The 21,909-nt window shown below is 39.8% G+C and overlaps 1 protein-coding gene across 4 annotated transcripts in view; it reads right to left on the bottom strand.

Annotated features, from left to right (window-relative positions):
- tenm2a (teneurin transmembrane protein 2a) overlaps positions 1–21,909 on the bottom strand; it is a 291,969-nt gene that overhangs the window by 182,134 nt on the left and 87,926 nt on the right. For all 4 annotated transcript variants that reach the window (XM_032554630.1, XM_032554631.1, XM_032554628.1 and 1 more), the window contains one exon: positions 12,325–12,618. In XM_032554630.1, coding sequence (XP_032410521.1) covers positions 12,325–12,618 — 294 coding nt within the window. The remainder of the gene's footprint in view (positions 1–12,324; positions 12,619–21,909) is intronic.

Below are 21,909 nucleotides of genomic sequence, written 5' to 3'. Positions count from 1 at the left end.
GCCAAATGCTATGGGAAATTTTTTTTTTTTTACCCCATTCTGGCCTCTCTCTTCGCCGATGATAATGCCATCACTCCAACCGGACCATCACAGACATTGTCCGCGTTCCCATCAATAACCTTTCCCCTCTCCATTTGTTAATCATTTAAGTTTTCTTTTTCTTTTCTGCTCTCCATCACCCCAGGCTCCCATCCTTTAATGTGAGTTAGCATCCATCTGCAGTGATCAATATCCCAAGGCTTTTGTTAAATGCTGCTCTTATGCATCCGAGACTTAGCGTGCGCGTCCGCCCGAGAGTGCCTGTTGTTTCGTGTCCGGCGTGCATTACCAGACTTCATTTCGACATCAGGCTCTATTTGAGGCTGCTTTTACTCAGCCGGAGACGCTAAAGAGGGACAACGCGGTCTCCCCAGCCTCGTCTTTTGTTTGCGTAAAATGCGAGAGCGTGTACAAGCGGCGCGTTTTAGCATGTCGAATAGGCCAGCCAGCTATCGATCCCCGAGCGCCGGACATGTTTCAGACTCTTGACATCAATCAAAGACACGGACACGTAGAGATTCCCACTGCGTGCGTTTTGTCACTTCTCTTTCCTCGTTCCAGCAGCTCTTAGTGGACGAAAAGTCCTTGAACCAGTGGGCGTAGAGTTGAAGGTGTTCGGACCGCGCACACACACACACTCATGCACGCCTCCTCGCTGGTGTGTATTTGTGAAAGCGAGCTGTCAGTGCTGCTCTCACACACCATTCATCACAAGCTACTAATTCTGTTAGACCATTGTGGAGCCTTTTGCACCCCACGTTGCTCTCTGAAAACTCAATCAGAGGCTAATGCCCCCAACCCCTTTCTGGCGCACACGCACGAGCTCTCACTCTCGGCTTCCGCCTCGCTCGCGGACGCCCCGGGGGGACAGCAGCGGTCTTGGAAGGCCACACCAGCTCGGCTCCGTAAGTGTTGCTTGTGTTTGATGGACAGGAGAAGCCTGACCTTAGTTACTGCTGCTGTGAGGTGCTGCAGCTCAGATCTGACCGGTAGAAGTCTGGAAGGAAACAATGTCATTCCCCACTTATAAATTTTACAGTGTGTAGCCTTATTATGTTGAGGCAAAAATGATTAAGATTCATAAATCAATCGGTCCGACAGTTTCATTATCTCTTTAAAAAGAGATTGCGACTTATTGACCTTCCCAAAAAGTGATCTTTATCAAATATAAAGAAAAAAAGAATAGTTCAAATAAGAAATATGTGATATCTATGTAAAAAAAAAATAATTACAGAGAATTTTAGAATATAATTTTGCTGTTAGATCTTTATTCCATTCAGATTAGAGAATCTCATACTTAAATAGTAAGTTTAATGTTTAATGTTGAGATATTTAAATTTACAAATATTCATGAATTGCTGTTGAAAATTCTGTAAAACGAAAATGAAACCATTGATAAAAAAAAAAAAACACACTCAAAAAATAAAATATTCAAGAAATACAACTGACCAGGTTATCCACTCGTATTTTACGGACTTAGGATATCACCTATGTTACTTGGACTAGACCTATGATCCGGCAAAGGCATGTTGCTGGAGAAAAAAAATGCAATGGAGAAAATTGGAGAGTTGAAGAAAATCAGTTCTTGCAGGTGAAAGGTCAAATATGAGGTGTTCATGTCCACAACAGAATAACTGCAACATGTATACCAGAGAACACAGCATGTTGTGTTCAAATTCTTAACAAAGTCATAATTAAATACCGTCTTAACCTCCTTGATTACACAATAATTGATTCTGTGTCTCATTTTTTCCGGGCAACAAAAAAACTTGTCAGCCAAATTGAACGAGTTTTAATTTGTAGTTGCTTCTTCTGTGATATGCTAAAGAAGAAGAAATAGGACAGCGCAGGCACAGGGACTTTGCCACCTGTGGCAGCAGATTTGATTAGTTAATCAGAGGAATCGCTTTGCTGAACTCTGCTTTTATAAAGCGTAATTACAGTGCCAACTTCAAAAAAAGAAAAATGACAGCCGAAGAAAAATCTCACTGCAGCTGTTTGGAAATTAAGAAACTTCTCTTTTTCCCCCTGCCCCTCCTTTCTTTGACATCAACTTCAACACCACAAAAATCTTAGAGGAAAAGCACCAAAAAAATAAAAATAAAACATTGGATTGTGAAGCGGGCATCGTGTGAGGGCGGGAAAACGGACACAATTGAGCATGCCCAGATAGGGGGGCAGGGAAAAGCCAGAAAGGCCACACTAAATTTAGCGCCACCTTTTCATTCTCTAATTATAAGATTAATGCATCCTGCCGCGTAACGTCACATACTACCTCGTGATTTATTATCCGGCCGACCAGATGGAGAGATTGAGCCAAGTGAAGGAAATACGAGAGGGAGATGGTCTGAAAGCACCTAATCAGCATGCATGTGTAATTAGGCTGGGTCTTAGCGACGCAGCGAGTCTGTGCAGAGCAAAACACAACACTGAAGTCGAGTCGAATTCGTTCCGTTTCCCTCAACAGGCTGCTGTTTAATTAGCAGAAAACGCTGAGGCATACGGATGCCTCCCAAACACATCTAAATATTGGTATATTCAATATAGCTACGTTGATCGAGGCCTTGACTTTGGGTTTTTAAAAAATAAATAAATCAGCATTAAAACTTGATCTCACTTCATCCATGCGTGTACTAATCATTCTCCCTCCAGGTCAGCACAGATTGGAAGTGGCCATCAGGCTCTGGCTGTGGGAAATTTACAAGCCCTCCAATATTCCTGCCTGTGTTTCCAGACGGGCATTTTATGAGGCAGCACACCGTTGTGACGGTAAATCTCTTCTTCCTCCGTGCCAAAATGAAATCACCCGATGCCGCTTTCCGTGGCCCGTATTCGTAGGTCTCAGCGAGCTCGTGTGTGTGTGTGTGTGTGAGGATATCGCGTGCTTGCCGCTGCCAAGTCAACGCTCAAGTCTCTTTATTTTAATAGTGTCTGGAAGGGGCTGTAAAAGATTTCGTTCAATATTCAACAATAAAGCTGGATGTAAGGAAACTCTGAAATCCCTGCGCTGCACTTACAAAACTAATTTGATGGCCTTAACATGCTTCTCCGTAATTGGAATTTAGCAGTAAGTGAAAAAAGAAGAAAAAAAAATAACAAGAAAGAGAAATATAATCAAGAAGCTTAAGTTCGGAGACTGATGTAATGTATACAAATCTGCAGAATGTATGCCTCAGTGAAGTACATGTTCATATTAATTGATGTTATTTCTGCACGTTTTGCATCCTTTGAAACTTGTTGCACGTGATGATAGCTGTGACCGTTCTCATCGGGAGATTATTCAATAAAAATAACAAATGCTCCACAATCAAATATTTATAGAATGTAGTTTTTAAATTATTGATGCAAAGCAGCTCATTACCGAACTAGGGCTGAGGTTGAAAATACTGTGCTTGGGAAAAGAAAAAGGGAAAGTTTAATGAATGGACCCTGAACACAAATACTGGGGTTTTGCTATGTTCCGATTTGCATTTTAAGAGAATAAAGGAAGTGAAAACGTAAATTTACTCAGTGTTTCTGCTCATTCTGACTGACTGGCATGAAATGTGCTTAAATTACGGCAATATAATTGCACAAATGAAGCATATAGAGACATGTAGAATATAAAGTGTGTAATATAAAAAGCAAAGACTTTTAAGTAGAAAGTTTTATGCAGAGTAAGTAAAAACTCATCAGGTGAAAACAACCTGAATTTCAGCAAACACATTTCACTGTGTCATTATTACTTCAATAAAAGCTAGGACCAGGAGTAGACGTGTGTGCAAATTGTGCACATAACAGAGTCGAGTATAGTTGGAACCATTTACATTCATGACCAATGACTCTTTCATTAATTTGGAAGGACATTTGGACCAGTTTTCTTTTACAACAATGTTGAGGCTTTTGAAGTTCTTATGCAATCAGTAATGCAAGACTCTCAGCAAGACGCGTGTTTTTTATTCTCATTGAATAAGTTGGACTTGGACATTGGAACAAGTTTAAATTATTTCCATCCACAGGTCATTCTGTTATAGATTTCTTGTGTGCTCCAAATGGGCGATGTTCATTTTGTCCCTTTTCCCATTTTGTACTTTTGGTAAGATCTCCCCCCCCTTCCAGTAAAAAAAAGGAGACGTCTGCAACAAAGTTTCATACTCACCATGCCTCAATTCACACTCGCCTTGCAGAGGTTTTAAAATGGGTTTGACAATTTTAAGACAATCTTCTAAAACCAATCTGCTGCTTAAAATTTTGGTTATGACTCCAAAGTTTTGCTCGAGGGTATTTTGTTTCATCAAGGGTCGTAGTAGTCCAAGTCCAAGTAAGGTTTCGAACCATTGAGGGCAAAGTGGGCTTGAAGCCTCAGATGTTTTTCCATCACTCCAAGTCAAATTTCAACAGTAATAATTGAAAAAAACATCTTCCGTCAAATCAGTGGTGTCTAAGTTACCTCTAATCGTGCATCGCTTCAGGATAGGAATCTAAACATGTAGTTTTTATCCTCAAGCCTGCATCACTACTTTGATATTTTCTTATATTTATCAACAGTCCTCTTGTAGTCGTTTAAACATTTAATTCAACCTTCATAAAAAAAGAAACTGCTAAATGACCTGGCAAGATAAATAAACTGATATACAGCAATAAGCAATGTGTTTTTAAAAAATATATATATAAAATAGAGATAAGCTGGTGCTAAACGGCAGCTAATGAATATGAAACTATGGAGCGGTTTAAGTTTCTCATGAATGAGGGGAAAAAATGGAGCGGGGTTATTCATAGGTGGATTGGTTCTGCATCTGCACCAAAGAATTACAAACCATGTACTCTGTGTGCTGTAGTTTGTATTCTTAATTTGATTGTTTGTTTCTTTGCTCAATATGATAGTGTGCATCACATCCAAGCTGTCCTGCTCTGGTCTTGCCAGTCCAAATTACGTTTTTTTCCCCCCGTGTTGTTTGTTCAGATGCAACTTAAGCCGTGCTGCCATTCCCCCTCGCTATAGACACCAAGCTTCCTTTTTATCAAACCTTTCAGACAAGCCATGCTTGTTCTGTCTTTTTCTTTGCTTTTATTTGCTCCTCCATACACTTTATATTTAATATACTAATTAAAGCTTGTAGACTCCGAGACGAAGCTCTTAGGATTTTTACAATTTCTCTGAGCGTTGCACATCAGCCTGACATTGGGGGTTAACCTTGTTGGAGCATCCACTCCTGAGAACGCTGGTAACTGTTTATAGCAGGTTCCACTTGTAAATAATCTCTCTCGATTGGGAAATAATGGACTCCATCTTGTCAGGACATCATCCCATAATCTTTAACAGACTGGTGAGCTAATACAATCACTTATCTAAGATTACTCCAGATGTCTTTCTTCCTCCTTTACTCTGGGCCGACGTAGACCTTAGAGCTCCATGTTATCCAAGTGCCTGAACTTCTCTTTTCATTGAGGTACTCACACATATTGAAGGCTAGTTATGAAAGTACACACGATGGATATCACTCCGTTTTGGGAATTTTGACACACTGTTGCTGGAATTTGGCATTTGCTCAATCTAGAGACGTAAAACCAAAGAACATGTTGAGGAAAAGTGGAGACTATTGCCAGCAAACTCCTGGGCGTCCGTTTGGACAACTCGGCACACATCTCTAATCAGAAACCTCTTAACAAGGTGAACCGTATTGTTGCTGATCAGAGGCATCACTGGTTGTCACAACTTTTTAACTGCTACCATCAAACAGAAAAAAAACAGTCCTTAGTACCGAAAGCAATTAGTTTCTTCAACACGTTGAGTTTCTTTTTTTTTTTTTTTTTTTGGCGAGGTGGATGTCTTTCATGGTCAGCTGGGGTGAACCGGTAGGATTTTTCGGTTCCTTTTATGACATTTTAATTTTAATTAGTTTGAATTAATTATGTATGTATTGTATTTACATAAGTTGGATAATCACGGCGGATGTTTCAGCTGTGTGCAGATAAACCATGACTTGTTGAGTCTGTCTAAATAATTGTCTACGGTTAAGTGTATTTTGAGACTGTGGGTCTTTTTTTTTTGAAAAATATGATTAGTTTTTGTTTTGTTGGTTTGTTTATGTCTGTAAATTGCACATGTCGTGAAACCATTCCAAATTGTATCTATCGAAGACAAAAATGTACTGTATTCTATCCTAAGTGTAATGAGAAAGGGGAAGCCCATCATTTAATCCATCATTGGTTTTAATTCTGGACCATTTTTCTTCTGAATTAAGTATCTTCTGAAGACAATTGGTTGCAGAGAGGGTGAAAGGCGCACATTTTAAATGACTTCTAGACATCTAAAAATACTTAATGCTGTTTTTTACTGAAAGTTATCTAAAATTCCCATTCAAACTCACAATTATCCACTGCTTTGTGTGGATCCCCCACATGAAGTTCTTACAAAATGCTTCATCACTGAAAACGTTTCAATAGCACTCTGGAAAAAAACAAACCTGATTAGTCACTGATAAAACCATGCAACACATGCTCAGCTGAATTCAAAAACCCACAGAAAAATATACATTCGTCTCCGTTGACGACGCTCTACATCAGATAATGTGACTTCAAGTTAAAAAAGGTGTTTATGTGGTGCTAAATGTGTTGAGACTAGCAAAGATGCCGGCCATGTATTGCAGGGATCACACTTTTTAAATCTGTTATTGACCCAGGTTGTGTTTTGTTTGTTTCCCAGGCTTTTCATGTCTTTCAAACAGCTAAAAATAGCAAACGTAGTTGGGAAAGTTAAATGATATTTCTCCTTATGATGTGCTCTTCATTTGTTAACATCGTGACCTAAACTGTTTTAGCATCCAATCAAAAAATAAAAAATGAATGAGTCAGAGGAAATGTTGGCACAAACATTCTCTCCAGCCCACACTTCTTAGCGAACACACTTCTAATTAGGGCGCCGTGGTGTACATTTCGGTCGTGAACTCGGCACAGGTGTGTGTTCATCCACATGTATGCTTGTGCCCTCAAGGGGAGCCCCGTACTCTTAAACTAACACCTGTCAGTCCTCAATGACAAGAGCATAACAAGAGATTGTGAGAGGCACAGTGTGAACGAAGACAAGAAAGAAGAGGAAGCTTGAAATTACGAAGAAGGGAGATGAAAGGAGGGTGAGATGGCAGGGAGGAGGAGAAGCACGAGAAGGTGAGACTTCTGAAGATTGCTGCAGACGCCACGAGATGAGAGAGGTGCAACATGACGTTCGGTGTTTAGGCCCGTCATCGTCTTTTTGATTTGCCACCATGCGCTTATGATGTGTTCCTCTGTCTGCTGCTATTATTAGACCCTCAGATCATTGTGTTGATATTTTGACATTGGGGCTCGAGTTGCACCTGTTTCGCACTTCCTCACATGTGAAGAGTTCGGGGCTCACACACCGTTTCCCTTCTCAAGACAGACAAAGGAAGAACAGGCAGACAGAGAGTGACAGCCTTGGTACGATTAAAAAAAAATGTTTTTTTGTTTTTACACACAAACACTCGGAACCAGAACGTGCGCTCCGGTCACATGCTCCGCCTCTATCTAAGTTAAATGATCATCTCTCGGATGGGAGAGAAACCTTCTTCTGTGTGTGGCATCCCTGTTTTTTTTCAGATATTTTATTCAGATTCAGAGGAAGATTTAAGGGTGAAAATATGAGATTTCCTTATTCCGAGTGACAACTGTTTATGAATTAAGTTGATCAGACAGAACACATGCTTTTTTTTCCCTTTTTTTTTTTATCAAGCTGTTGCACTTTCCTCTGATCTCCTCATGCTGCCAGACACGCGAACGGAGGGGTCTGATGTAAATGCGTCGTCTTTGAAGCCTTGAAATGAGCTTTAGCATGTGAGTTGTTGGTTTCTCTTAAAAGTTCTATAGAAACCTTTGAAGTCCAGAGTTGCATTTCATTGGTTTTGACACATGCTCTCATAATTGTCCATCTATCCCACATCTGTGCTCACTAAGCACGGCCCGTATGAGATTGTCAGGGGATTAAAATCTTGGGTAAAACCATTATTTTAGATTAAACTTTCAATCTAAAGTGTAAAATATGATCGAAATGCCATTATTTATAATAATAATATTGCTGATATTTGCTGTAGAAAACATGTAGAGTAACATTTATTGTGATTTTAATACAGTGAAACAAAGATTTTAATTTTAAAATGTAATATGAATGTAATATATGTCTTTAGCAAGTTCTGCTCTACAGTTAAAATGAGTAAAAGAGCTGATATTAGTTGGCTGACTGGAACTGTAGTTTCTTTTTAATATTTACTGACCAAACAGCATCATGACACCATTGGAGAAGTTTAAAGCTAATTTAGCTGAAAAATCAAAAATACTCCAAGTTTGAACATTTTATGAAGTGCTGACGAATCTCTCATCTGAAAATGAAAAGAGTGTGGCAAAATGGACAAAATGTAAGTTATTCACCCCAACCGACAGGCCGGGCAAGAAGAGGAGCAGCACAGAGCTCCATGGTAACTCGGGAGGAGCTGCAGAGAAACACGGCTCAGGTAGACAGCATCTGATCCACAAATCTGGTGAGGTTGTAGCGTCGGAGTCTGTTTTTCAGCTATCTAACGAATAGTGTGGAGAAACAGGATGGAGAGACACAGAGCTGCTTCACTCTGTGTTTCATACGGACGAAGGAAACTCTGGCCTCTGCTCTGATGTTTCATTTTAAAAGGGACTTTATAAAATAGGAACACTACAGAAGAACAGAAATATCCTTTATTGTCCCACAGTGAGGAAATACTTGAGAAATTCGTGACAGAACATTGTCAAACTCTCAAAACTACAATACTGCTAACCAATCAATGCTAACGTATTTATAATAAGCTGATATACCTACATTTGTCTTCTTACCAATGGCAGTTTTAAAACAGAATAATTATTAAGAGATGAGTTGCCCTATTATATTTTTTAAACAAAATGACTGCCTTAAGTTTAAGCGATTAGAATTATTCCCAACCTCACAGATGAATGTTCCTGGTAAGCAGGAGGAAAGTGTTTGTTCTGGTTTTCCCCTGACCTGACCAGCATTGTGCAGCAACATGCAAGGGCCCCACAAAGCCAGAGAAAACTCCAGCCACTTTCTTTAGGTTTGAATTGACTTTAAGCCACATGAATGGTATGACAGAAAATGTTTGCCGTTTTGAGAAAATTGTAAAACCTTCATACCAATGTGTGGCCTATAGCCGATATAATGGTAATCCTGATTAGGTTGATGGAGGAGAGTGACTGGATGGTTGTGGGGAGTTTTATCTTTCCAGTAAATAAGAAGACCAACGGCAGATGCTGAAAACTTTGTCAATACGTCACAGAGCCAACACAGAAGGACGCAAGACAGCCAGGAACGCCGCACTCCAAGGCGTCAGTTAAGTTTTTTTGGGGAAATGAGTCAATTCCCAGTTAAACAAGCAAACGCCTCACAGAAAGTACCCATCATCTATACTGATGACTGGTATCAGTCATTAGTCATCCAACCGACAAAAAGGTCTGGCTTTGGCAGGAGTACGAGTTCTCCATAAATAATCGCATTTGACAAAATTTATTTATGGAAACCAGAAGATGAAAAGAACGCTTTTGATCTCCACACTGTGACATCATATTGCAGGCGAGCGATTATCACAATGCGGAGCTGGATTAAGCTGCTAATTTTACAAGGTCTGCAAATGTCGGCGACAGAGTGGCGTTCTCGTGGCCCCGAGACAAAGAAAAGCGGCGCGGCGTCTGCAGCTGATATCTGCAGCAACGAGATTAGTCTGGTAATTAACCACAAAGCAATTATCGGTTGGTTGGATGAGAAGCGCGTCTCTCGGAAGGTGTTTCTTGACGTGTTTAATAGGTGTTGAGTAGTTTGATCAGTCAACAGAAGTTGTTTCTGAGGCTCGCCGTCCAACGGCGGTTGATCCAGAGCTGATGCACACGCCAGCCGAGAAGTCAATTAATTAGACTGTTGCTCTTCTTTTCATCCACTTTTCATTAACCTCCATTGACACGTCGGCGGAGCTGGTGCACAGGTTTACGACTGCGTCGGGATTAACGAGGAAGTGGGAAGCCGGCAATAAACAAAGTTGCCAGAGGAAGGAGATTTCCCTGGATACCTCACACTTTCAGGCTACATCTGCAGTAACTCATATCCATGTTAAGAGAAAAACAAAACTTTCAGCACTATGTCAGCCGGTAAAACATGACTATTGTTAAGGAAATATGATTATTTTGGTGCTTAATACAGTTAATCTTAAAAGATATATGGAACACTCTTTTTTTGAACAGTTTTCTGTTGAGCATTTGGGAATTCAGCTGAAGAAGCAGGCCGAAGCAGGGCCCTTTGCCTCCCCCGCTGAAGACAGAGCAATAAATTTGCATTCCGAAAAGGGGGAACAGACTTCTTGGCGCCTCTCGGCCAGGTCGGACGGAGATGGGCACGAAGTGGTTAGATAAAAACCAGACATCGGAGCTGTAAAGAAGGGGAGTTTCCGGGGGTCTCTGAGTGGTCAAAGAACGGAACGCCTTGACTGCATATATTAAATAGGGAAACGCCTCTTACATTTAAAAATACAGGTCAGCAAGCCAGCAAGAGAGGTTTTTTCATCTTTTCCTCCACGTGGGCGCCTTTGTCTGTCTTATGTGTTTTGTGTTTGTCTGTCTTCCCCTTGTGTGTTTTTTATTTTCATGAGAAAATGCATATCTCTGTTCCTCTGCAGCTTTGTTGTTCATTGCTTTGTATGAGATTAAACTCTGTGATCTGTGACGTCAACACGCTTTGTCGTTGTTTCGTTTTAGCAGCACGCGGTCGCTGCAGGTCGCTCACGGAGAACGTCACTCACCGATCCCGGGCAAGATTAAAGAGGAAAAGAGCCAAACGTTTTGTCCAAAGCTAGCATTAAATGATCCTCTTTTTTAATACTATTGATGTACAATGCCTTGCCACACACGTATATACATATATGCGCCCTGAACTGTTCCGTATTTTCTTTGTTACCGCCACAAATCACAATGGGTTATTACTGAGATTAAATGCGGCCGACATAAAGTGTATGTTTATAAAATGGAAGGAGACGGATTTCTATTTAGAAACAGAAACACGAAAAGTTTGGAATGTTCTGATACATCTTGATATCTCGTGCAATCAAATGAAATAGTGAAATACAGTATGTCCACCTACGGACAATTCAGTCTCTTCATAAATACAGCTGATCTGTGAACAAACATTAGTGAACAGACGGTGACAGGAATACAAAAGGACAGATCAGACATGTCCGGAATAGGATCTCGATATACAGTGGCAATAGTGGCGCTAGAGTTTGGGTCGCCAGCAGAGCAGAGGAGCACCACCAGGAAGTGCTGTTCTTGGTATAAAGTTGAGTAAAATTTAAAAGCAGAGCTGAAGATACAAATTGGAGTTTTGCACAATTGCAAACCTACCAGATATTCCACCTAAGCTGCAAAGAAAAAACAAATGTAGAAGGAGCAAAAGGTCCATGGTAGATGTGCAGCACGAGACTTGAGAATGGGATGGAGGTTCATTTTGCATTGGAGCAATGATTGCAACATAAACAGCGCTATGATGTAATGTTTCAGATGGAGGTGTCCACACCAAACCTAATTATGATCTGAGGTATGATAGAAATCATTTTGAAAACCAATTTTCTTGTTCTTTACCTTCACAATTATGTTTTATTTTGTGTTGCATGAAAATACCAATTAAATAAGTAGAAATTTGAGATTGTAACATGACAAAATATGAAAACTGTCAATGAAGATGAACACTTTTGCAAGGCAGATGCTGCTAAGAACAACAGTGCAAGTCAGACACCGTGGATAAAATAGCAATGCTTAAGTGGCGTTCTGCATTTTTTACCATTACAAGATGAAACAATAGGTGCTAGAACGGAGCAACGGTGAACAAAGCTCTGTCCGTACAAACCTTTTGTGAAATCACCAAAAGACATCGAGATCTGTTACGCTCCATTATTTCAATATCCAAAAAGAGCGAAACATTTATGTTGGGAAATCAGAGAAGAGGAGATTTAAGAAATGGTGCACTTTGAGTACTGTGTGTGCGGGCTATTGAACCAAAAAAAAGAAAAGAAAAGATGTTTCTCTTGGGTAATTCCAAGTAATCATGAACAGATTCAAACAATCAATTTAATGGTTTTCTGTCGTCCTCTCATCAAAAACTCCTTCATTTGACACAGCGTACTTCTTTTCTTTCCCATATAACATCTCAACAATGCTTCAGCTTCTACCTTTTTTTGTTTGTTTGTTCGTTTATTTTTTTTCCCCTACCTGACTCGTCATCAGACTTGTTGTCATTCTCGGAGTCAGTGAGGGTGAGGGCCGAGTTCTCACGGCTGGACACGCCCGAGCTGCGGCGAGATTTCACACCTGCGCGCCCGGCCCACAGCTGAATGGCTCGCTCTGGAGACAAAGGCCCCTCTGGGTCCGAGTCCGCGTCTGAGCCGGCGCTGAGGGAGTAACCCCTCTGGAGGAGGCCCAGGTCAGGACAGTAGGGAACGGCAGCGGGATGCGGCGGGGGAGTTTGCTCACAAACTCCCAACTCAGCGAGGGTGAAGTTACCCCCTGCGAGTGAGAGGAGAAAATGGTGAGAGGAAGAAGAAGATAAGAGAGACTTTAATGCAAAGAACGACTCAACGTAAATGTCGTAAAAACAAAACTACTGCACAAGCAAGTATTCGTGAAAAGCGAATGCACACACGCCAGATCTACAAAACAAACCCCACAATCACACGCAGAGAAGCACACTAATTATGAAACTACGGAGGCGGAGGATGAAAATTGGGCTTTGTTGTTGCAGGCAGGAGGGGGAGAGATGACGCAGCATGAATCAGGCACAAAATTCAAGCTAGCTGCTGGAAGAAATGTGTACTGGCCTGCAGGCCTGTTAGGGCTGGCTTTGAAAACCTGCTTCCCTCGCTTTCCTGATTCACACTGGCTTTTATGAGCTGTTGATGCGAGATCAAAGAGCTGCTCACTTGAGTCCTCTTGGACTGTAGTGGAGCCGCTTTAGTTGCCTTCTGGGTTTGATCATCTCCCCACCTAGTTGCCATCACACGCAAAGGACCCCGGGGCTCACAGTCCGCCGCGGCGCTAGTCCCCTGGAGCCCATCGTTCTCTTTTTCTCCCCCCCTCAAGACAAACTGGCTTGTCACATCCAAAATAAATATATAAAATTATCCAAATTAAAGCACATCAAAGTAGATCAATAAACAGCACTGGAGCCCAATTAAATCCAAGCTGAGGAAAAAGCAATTAAGAAAAAAGGCATGCTCAACCAATTTATTCTCCATACTAATTAAAAGAGTATTGTGGATGCAATCGCACGCCATCAGCTGTCGGGGTAAAAGGATCAGGGGAAAAGCAGTTGTGATTGACTTCATTAGCAGTTTGTGAGGGAAAGCAAAGGAAGAGGCGAATGAAGAGAGGTTCCATCGTGGAGGCGCACTGTGCGATTCCGAGCACCGGGGATCATCACAGCTGTGCGGCTCGGTTTGACTGTGACTCGTCAGGCGTGCGGACGCAATCACCGAACGAGACGCATCAGAGAGATGAATATCGTCTCCTGGATCCTCATTGCTTCCTCTTTATACAGAAACTCCTGCGTTGCGCTGAAAATGAAACTTAGCCAGGGAACTGGTGAAAGGCCCTTTACTTCTACTCAGGCAAACAGATGGACTAGACTAGAGAGCAGAGACGAGTGAATAGCTCCACAGGTGGAAACAGTTAATGCGCCGCAGCTTGCCAAGCTTCCAAATAGCTACAGTGCAAAGGCGTCCAAGCATCGCAAGACGTGAGGGAATATTACAATTTTCTCTTTTTCTTTGCTTCTTTGTTGTCTGTTCCGCCCACTTATCACCAGTGATAACAAGAGGACACTTCTTCACTACATGGTAAATAAGGACACTACACTACGGTGTCTAACTACAGCCCATACCTGACATAAGATATCGAAGAAGAACAGGGGAGAACTCCAGGATGCCTGAGAGAGTAGAAAACATGGGTTGTTTAAAATCAATTGACAACGTATCTTCAACCAAACTACCCCACCTTCACAGCTAGGATGCATTTGTTGACTGGAATGGAGAGATTATTAGATGGTCTGAAAGGGAAAAATGTTTTTTCTTTTTCTCCCTGTCAGTGAATGTGTCAAACCTACGCAGGCCAGGGTTATGCTGACGCCAACACTCTTTAGTGTGGAAGTTGTTCCGGACGCTTGAAGTGAGATTTCCACTGTCAGTAAGGTGTTTTAAAAAGGAAGTCAAAGGAAGAGCTGTAAGAAGCTTAATACAAGGACATTATAATTTTCTACAAAGACTGTTCAGCGAGGTTCTCTGCTGTAACAGATAGCCTCCGCAGCAGACGTTTCTTTTCTTTGCCATGCTGTACTTTCTGGGCCTTTGGTTGGTTTGGAAATTATTTTTTGAGGTACCACAAGACATCCACATGTGTGCCCTTCAGAGTGATTTGTCAGCTTCACAAGATACAGTACATATGCAAACTAATCAATTTGTAATAATTAAAATAATGCAACTTGTTTGTTAGACACTTTAAAGACATCAAAGAGACTTCACAAAAACAATACAATGCAAGAATATGTAAAAAAAAATGAAAAGATGTAGAACAAAATAATATAAGAAAAACAAGAGATCACAATGAAAAGGCTGACTTGAACAGATGTGTTTTGATTTATGCTTTGTTTTTGTTTTAAACCAGCTTTTTTCCCCATCCTTTACACCAACCATAACTCTGGTTCTTGTTTAGATTTTTAATTACTGCTAATTGTAATAAAGTTGTAAAATTATTTTTGAACGCTGTTAATTATTGTGCAAGAGGAGAAACTGAATTGTAGCCACTGAAACTGGCTACAATTTGTATACATTTCTGAATTTTGAAACAATAGAATATTCCTATTCTATAAGCAGGTTAAAACTTTACACAAACTTGAAATCAGAACAACCGACCCCAGACCTTTGATTGGTGTTACCCTGGTTTTTCTAAAGAAAGTCCCATCCAGCCCCATCTCTCACTAAACCACAGCCACAGACAGTTCACACAAATGTTAAGTTGTCCCATGAAGACATTTTCATACTGATTGCATATGCTCGTACAGTTTGCCACATGATTCTAACATTACATCCCACAGGAATTTATTCTGTAGAATTAACATCCCAGTGATTGCGCATGTAGAATCCCATCCCTCCTCATCAGCATCTGCAGTAGATGTAGCCCAACATTGCATGTACTCAAAGAAAGATGGATTTGTGTGAGGGGTTGGAGTAGGCACAAAAATCTATCTTAGTCATCCTACAAATAGAAAACCAATTGCATGTTTGTTACAAGATATTATGACAGATGTGGAGAGAGGAAAGTGTGGCTTCGCATTCTAATCAGATCATGACTGCTAAAGCCACGCATGTGCCTAAATGTGTGTCTTTTGAACCCTGGGAGCTCTTTTAGTTGCCATTTAAGCAACACATTGCACCTACATTGTGTTAGAATTGCTGTTATTTCCATAACATAAGCCTTTAAGCTTTTTTCAAAGCTTTTTACCATCAAGTTTCAAAAGGCTGGACCTCTGCATGATGAAGGAGGCGGGACACACTTGAGAGCAAATTTACCTCGAGACGAAAATGACACTGGGTCTACATCTCAGTCCAACACTCCTAAGAACGGTTTAAAACGGCATAATGGAGGAGGATTGTTGTGATGATGTAATCAAAACAGCAGCAGGTTCTTAAAGAGACAAGCAGCTATTTCAGGGTGTCAAATTGTGAAGTCAAATTTCTCTCTCATTTTTACAACTGAAAGTAACACAGTTACTCGATGGTCCTATAATATTGCACTACGTGCCTGGAAAATTCATAATACTGCTCTGAAAGGCATAAACATTTGCTGTATGGTCACAAAGGATTCACAGTGTCCAGACAGTTTAGATGTGCAAGGCCCCGCCCACTTATAGAGGCTTAGTTTGTTTTAGTTTAGTCCTGATACATCGGTTTCCCTCGTCACTTTCTCAGTAAAATGTCAGGCAATCTCACAATCTAATAGGAGTCAAAGTGCTTAATAATGATTAACTTGAACACACCCCTGATGAGTAAATTAAAATCCTCAGGTCATATGAGCAAGCACGTCGGCGGAAAAGATAAAAAAAAATCTGACCTTTCACAGAAGGTAAGTTATCATAATTAGTGTCAATTTTTTAATTTAGTAATTGCTGATTCTCTAAGATAAAGGAATATCTTTCACATTTGTTCTGCTTGAACTTCCCTAAATATTTCTTAATCTCTGAGAAACAATTAGGACGGCGGGCGGATTTAAGGTAGCAGACTTAAAAATATGTTGGAAATCTATCTGGAGAAGCGGTTCCCGCGTGGCTCTGTTGGTAGAGAACATGCAGCATGTGCCGAGGCCGAAGTCCACGACTCAGTTGTCCTGGGTTCAATTCCCGATCTTGGTCCATTTGCTGCATGTCGTCCCTTTCTCCGTCCACCCTATTTCCTGTCTCTCTACTGTTCAATAAAAGCCATTAGTGCCAAAAATCTATCTGAAACATCTCGCCAGATATTTGCCACGTTGAAAAGAAAAAAAGGGAAATGTACAAAACATAAACAGAACCAATCTAAAAAGAAATGTGGTAATGTCAAGGAATATTAGTTTAAACACTAGAAAACAAAAAATAGCAATCTGACAGAAATTTATTGAGTCAAGGACTAATTATCAGTGTGCGCTGAAATGAGAACAGAGATGTGTGAGGATAGTAATTAGTACAATCATTCAATTTAAATTGAGAAAAGGTTTTATTAAATGAAATAAAAGTATGAAAATGTTCAGCGCTGAGTAACAGACCCAGGAAGTGGGTTGTAGCTTGGAATGAAACAGAAAACTGCCCCAAAATGGCAAAGTTAGGGTAATATGTACATATATATATAAAAACCGGATAAAAAATATTTATATACTATATGACATTATGTGTGGTAGGATGACTTTTTTTGTAAATATGCAAAATATGCATCTGTATTTGTGCACGAAGACAGACTACTCACAATAATGAAAGATAAAAACAGTGAAACAGACGTGCAACTGCAGCAGAAATGTTATTTAAAAGCTTTGCTATATTACATTGATGGGGTGCTGTGGTAGACGTCTATTGTCATCTGTGCAGCATAACTTAACCATGAGGAATTCCAACTTGAATGCAAACTAACAAAGCAAAGAAGAAAAAGAAAACAGAGCAGAACAAAGGGAACAGCCAGCCTCGACAAACGATTTGCTGTGAATTAAAATAGGTAGCCTTCATTGTGCTAAGAATACACTATTGGTTTGCAGGTGAGGTACGATATATAGTAAAGAAAAGCCGTGTTAGTTTGAAAACAGCAGGAGTTCAGCTTGTGCCTGATTGCAAAGAGTCGGTTCTGCTGTTAGAGTTCCTAATTTGCTCGTGATTATTTTTAAAAGATGGTGGCCAGTTGTGAGGGCTCTTCAAGCAATTAGGCACTAAAGGTGCTCTGTGGAGCCAAGGGCAATACCACTGCTACTACTTTTAAAGAAAAACTCTTAAGACTTGTGTATAAATGAATAAAGTAATCAACAGGTGTCTTTGATTTATTATGTGACTTGATTGATTCAATCTTTCTTGTGAAAATGATATGCCTGTAGCGGTTTTGAGGCTGGTTCAAAAATATGTATCAATCAAATTCTTGTGTAAAATCTGCAGGGAGAGTACTGCACCCTTGGTATTCTCCATTCTTGTTAGCAAACGCAAATGAGGGCAAATATTCCCACACAAGAAATATTATTTTTGTTAGATTTGTAGCAAGTGGATGCTTAAACGGCAACAGAATATTTCTAATAATTAGCTAGCACGAATTAGCGCATCGTAGCAACTCTAAGAATGGTAACACGGGGCTGTATCATAGCTGATTTATTATTGCTAGACAGAAGACAATTGTGGAATGAAAAAGACAAACACTCAAAGACAGAGAGACATTCAGCAGCACATCTGGGGCTGCTATGTATAAGACTGTATTTGGCGACCATTTTCTGGATAGCAGCCAATGAATCCCGGGAAAGATGGAAGCATGGATGTGGCTTGAACCAAAAAGGCCTTGTGGCTTTGGAAAGGCTAATTGTTGTTTAATTATGTCCGAAATTTAAAATGTCCGCCTCTATATTTTTGCTTATTTTAATTGTACGCACTTCTTTAAATGTTCTGCGAGTGAATACATTTGCCCATTTATCCATAACAACTCAAACTTTTAATATCTAGCAAGTTATTTTTACCGTCTATTAAAAGAGCGCCCCTCAGATTAATTTCACTCCCTGCTACAGTGGGGATGAAATTACCGTAAAAACCCGATATTGGCTGGAAAGTGCAACGTCTCCCCTTTTCAGAAACGTTGGAATTTTCGAAGTAGCGCAAAAGTGTGGCAGAGTTACGGTACTGCACGTTTGGCTTTATCGCCAGCGCTTTATCCGTTTAGGACTTACAGGTTTAATCAAAACTGCTAAAGAAAAGAAAATCTCCTAAACATAAACATTGCACAGTTTTACTTAATAAAAGAAATAATTTAAAAGCCACATCTTTAAACAGGTGTGCTTTGAATGACGTAAAATTTCAATAAGTGGTCAGCAGCATTCACACGTGACAAAATGATAAAAACAGAAGAAAGCCATAAGATTGCTAATACTTTCCCACGTTTTTCTAAACACCCGGTTATGATCGGTGGAAATAAGCTTCAAAACTTTGGAATAAAATAAATAGGACAATAAAAACAGAATATAGTTTCATTTGTCATTGCTGCACAGTAACATAAACACAGAAGGCTCAGAAAAAACTGTTCAGAATTTTTTTTTTTTTTGCAATAACACAGCATAGTTTCTGCTGAAAAAATATGACTCTTCTTTGCATTATGTAATATAAACATTCTACTTTCCTTCATCATAATGAAAAGGAATAAGCAACAGCAATGTTTAAGCTACATTGTAAGTCATTGTACAAGTGTTTGTAATCTGATAGCCCCTCAGAAAAATAGGTCATGTTCCAGAGAACTTTGAAGAAATGTTTAATATGCAGAGATCTCAATCTTTAATGTTTCTTTACGTGGAGGAGACACTAGTAGTTATGAGTCTTGTGTTTCTGTTTATTTACCTCTGGAGGACCCGCATACAGACACGTTTTTTTGCTTATCTCCCCAGTACTAATGTTTCAGTCTTCTGCACCTGAGACGCATCATCATTTGGAGCATTCATGCATCACATGCTTATCTCAGAGAAATAAGCAACGTGACGAGGCGGGGGGAAAGACGCATCCTGTTGGAACCGTACACCTATGCAGCAGCATGTGTGGGTATAGCCGTGGCTGATAGCCATTAAACCAAATGTCCTTCCCTGGATAAAAATTCATTACGTACATGTGTGGGAGTGAACGTGTGCAACGTTGTGGCATGTGTGTACGAGTACAACCGCTCACGAGTAGACAGCTTTGAGGGAAAGAGGGGCCTATCATTAAAAAATCATTTGTGCTTGTTAGCAGTTTGACAGGAAAAGTATAGGCAGCAGGACTCTGCATTATGCTGGTTGACTTTCTCTCACCCCACTGAGTAATTCTGCAGAGGATGTAAAGCGAACAGAACTTGTGGATTTCATTGCCTGCAATTATGTTGCTTTTCCCAGATCCAGTAGCTCATAGTCAAGGCCACCCTCGGACATGTCATTTTGAGCATTCATGGGAGTGCTTGCTCAGAACAAGTTCTGATTTGAACTTAAGTGCCGAAGCTAGTGAACTGATTTGCACCTTGGTGGAGCATGTATCACAATCAGGAAGCAAATGCTACTGTGCACAGTGGGTTTTCCAGCAAAACCCTGAAATAACCAAAATTACTGCTAATAACAGTAAAAGCCTTATTTTCTTTGTCCCAGCAAAAGGCAATGCTGAAATTCATTCATAATAGCTGTCAAAATGCGCCATTCTTTTCCCTTAATATTTTCCATTTTCATTTGCTTCCAATTCAAAATTAATCTGCACTGCACTTTAGTATTCCCAATATAAAGAAACTTTTCATTTGTGTTGTCTTTTATGTGCCACAAAAGTTATGAAAATAGACATATATATTCCTTTCCATAATAGGGAGAATAAATGAAGAAGTGTTTTCACTCGCATGAGAGAAAGGAAGCAACCGGAAACACTGGCGGCAATTTGGGGAGCAGCTAAAGTTTTGAAACTTAACTTCTTTTCGTTTAAGTGTTTAAAGTATTCACGCCCCTTGAGCCGTCTGCACTCCTGGATCTCTTGTGATAAGACAAAGAACACGTAGCAATTAATTCTCATGTGTTACTACAAATTTAGATTTGGATTCATCTTTTAATATCACTAACATTCTGACACAGACAAACTGTAGCACTTTGATGTTCTGACTTGAGTCTGAAAGAGACTCTTCGGAGTGGACACATGCAATGAGTTGGCTCATATTTAAAGTAAACGCTTTTCCTTTAATTACTCAAATGGTTAGAAATATTTTTCAGCAAAAACTGCATTGTCTGAGATATCCGTTTTCCTAAATGGTGCCCCTTTTATATTGTGCAGTTATGTGATTTTGCGTTCTACATTAAACTTAATTGACTAAAAATTTTTATTCCTACATTTGCCTTGTCTCTGAATAGTTTTGGGTTCAACTATAACATGGAATAGTGCTGCTGCACAACATTCAGTCCGACCTGTTCCCTGGTCTAATTAGGTGACTTTGCAAATAATTTTAGTTATGAGTGCAACAGTTAAGGTGGCTAAATACATGTTCAAGGCATGTTTTTCAGATTTTTGTTTGGAAAATATTTAGAAAAGCTTTTTTTTATTCTTCCTCTTTACAATTAGGTACTGCCTTGTTGGTCTGTCACCTAAAATCCCAGTAGAATATGTTGAAATTTACGCTTGTAATGAATGAATGATTAACTTCCCATTTGCACTTAATGCATTTTAAAAGAAATAAAAAAAAAAAAGTCACTATGCTTAAGGGGAAAACAACAGCAACTGGTAGCCGAGGAAGGCAAACTGTTTTGTAGATATTATTCACGTTAAATGCTACAAAACTTCTGTTTTTATGAACCTATCAAAGACATAAAAGCATAAAAAATTGATTTAACCTTATGCTACATCCTTTCTTCTTAGGAACAACCTCAACACCGTTATGTAAATTTTGACCATTGCAAAGTCCTGTCGTGATATAATCAGGCAACATTACATAAATTTCATTTTATCACACAACATCTAAAAGAATGCATGTTTACACTGCCTGCCCAGAGAAAGGTCAGAACCTATATTTAACTAAGCAAATAGACAAGAGCCTCCCATTGGAAAAGAACAGCAGTGATTATTATGTTTCAGATGCCAAGATGTTGTTTAACTCAAAGTAAAGCAATGGGTAGCTTTTTATTCCTTGTTAGAATACGCGTCCTTTGGTCGGGGAAAACATGCTCCTCTGTTTCAGAAAGGTCAAATTATTGATCTGCATCGGGCAAACAAAACAGGAGCAAAAAAATCTATGGAGTCTGTTAAAACTACTAAAACAGAGGTTAGAACAGCTCAACACATTAAGGAAATCTCGAATAAAGGTGTGAATACTAATATTTGCCGAAGAAGGTTTCAAGAAAATTAAAAATCTGAAACAAGAAAGTCCAATCGGAGAAAAAAAAAAAAAAAGCAATACTTAGCAGGTAAAATAAGAGCTTCCCCATTTACACAAAGCAAAGAGAATTCAAGATATTACAACAGATAAAAAAAAAATTGGGTTAATTGAAAAACAAGGCTTTGTTTTGCCAGGGACTGTAACGATGTAAGACTGGAGTGCTGGAGAAACAGGG

Source organism: Xiphophorus hellerii, chromosome 23 (assembly GCF_003331165.1).
Source record: "Xiphophorus hellerii strain 12219 chromosome 23, Xiphophorus_hellerii-4.1, whole genome shotgun sequence".
NCBI classification, from domain to species: domain Eukaryota; kingdom Metazoa; phylum Chordata; class Actinopteri; order Cyprinodontiformes; family Poeciliidae; genus Xiphophorus; species Xiphophorus hellerii.
This window is presented reverse-complemented; position numbering and strand designations above follow the sequence as displayed.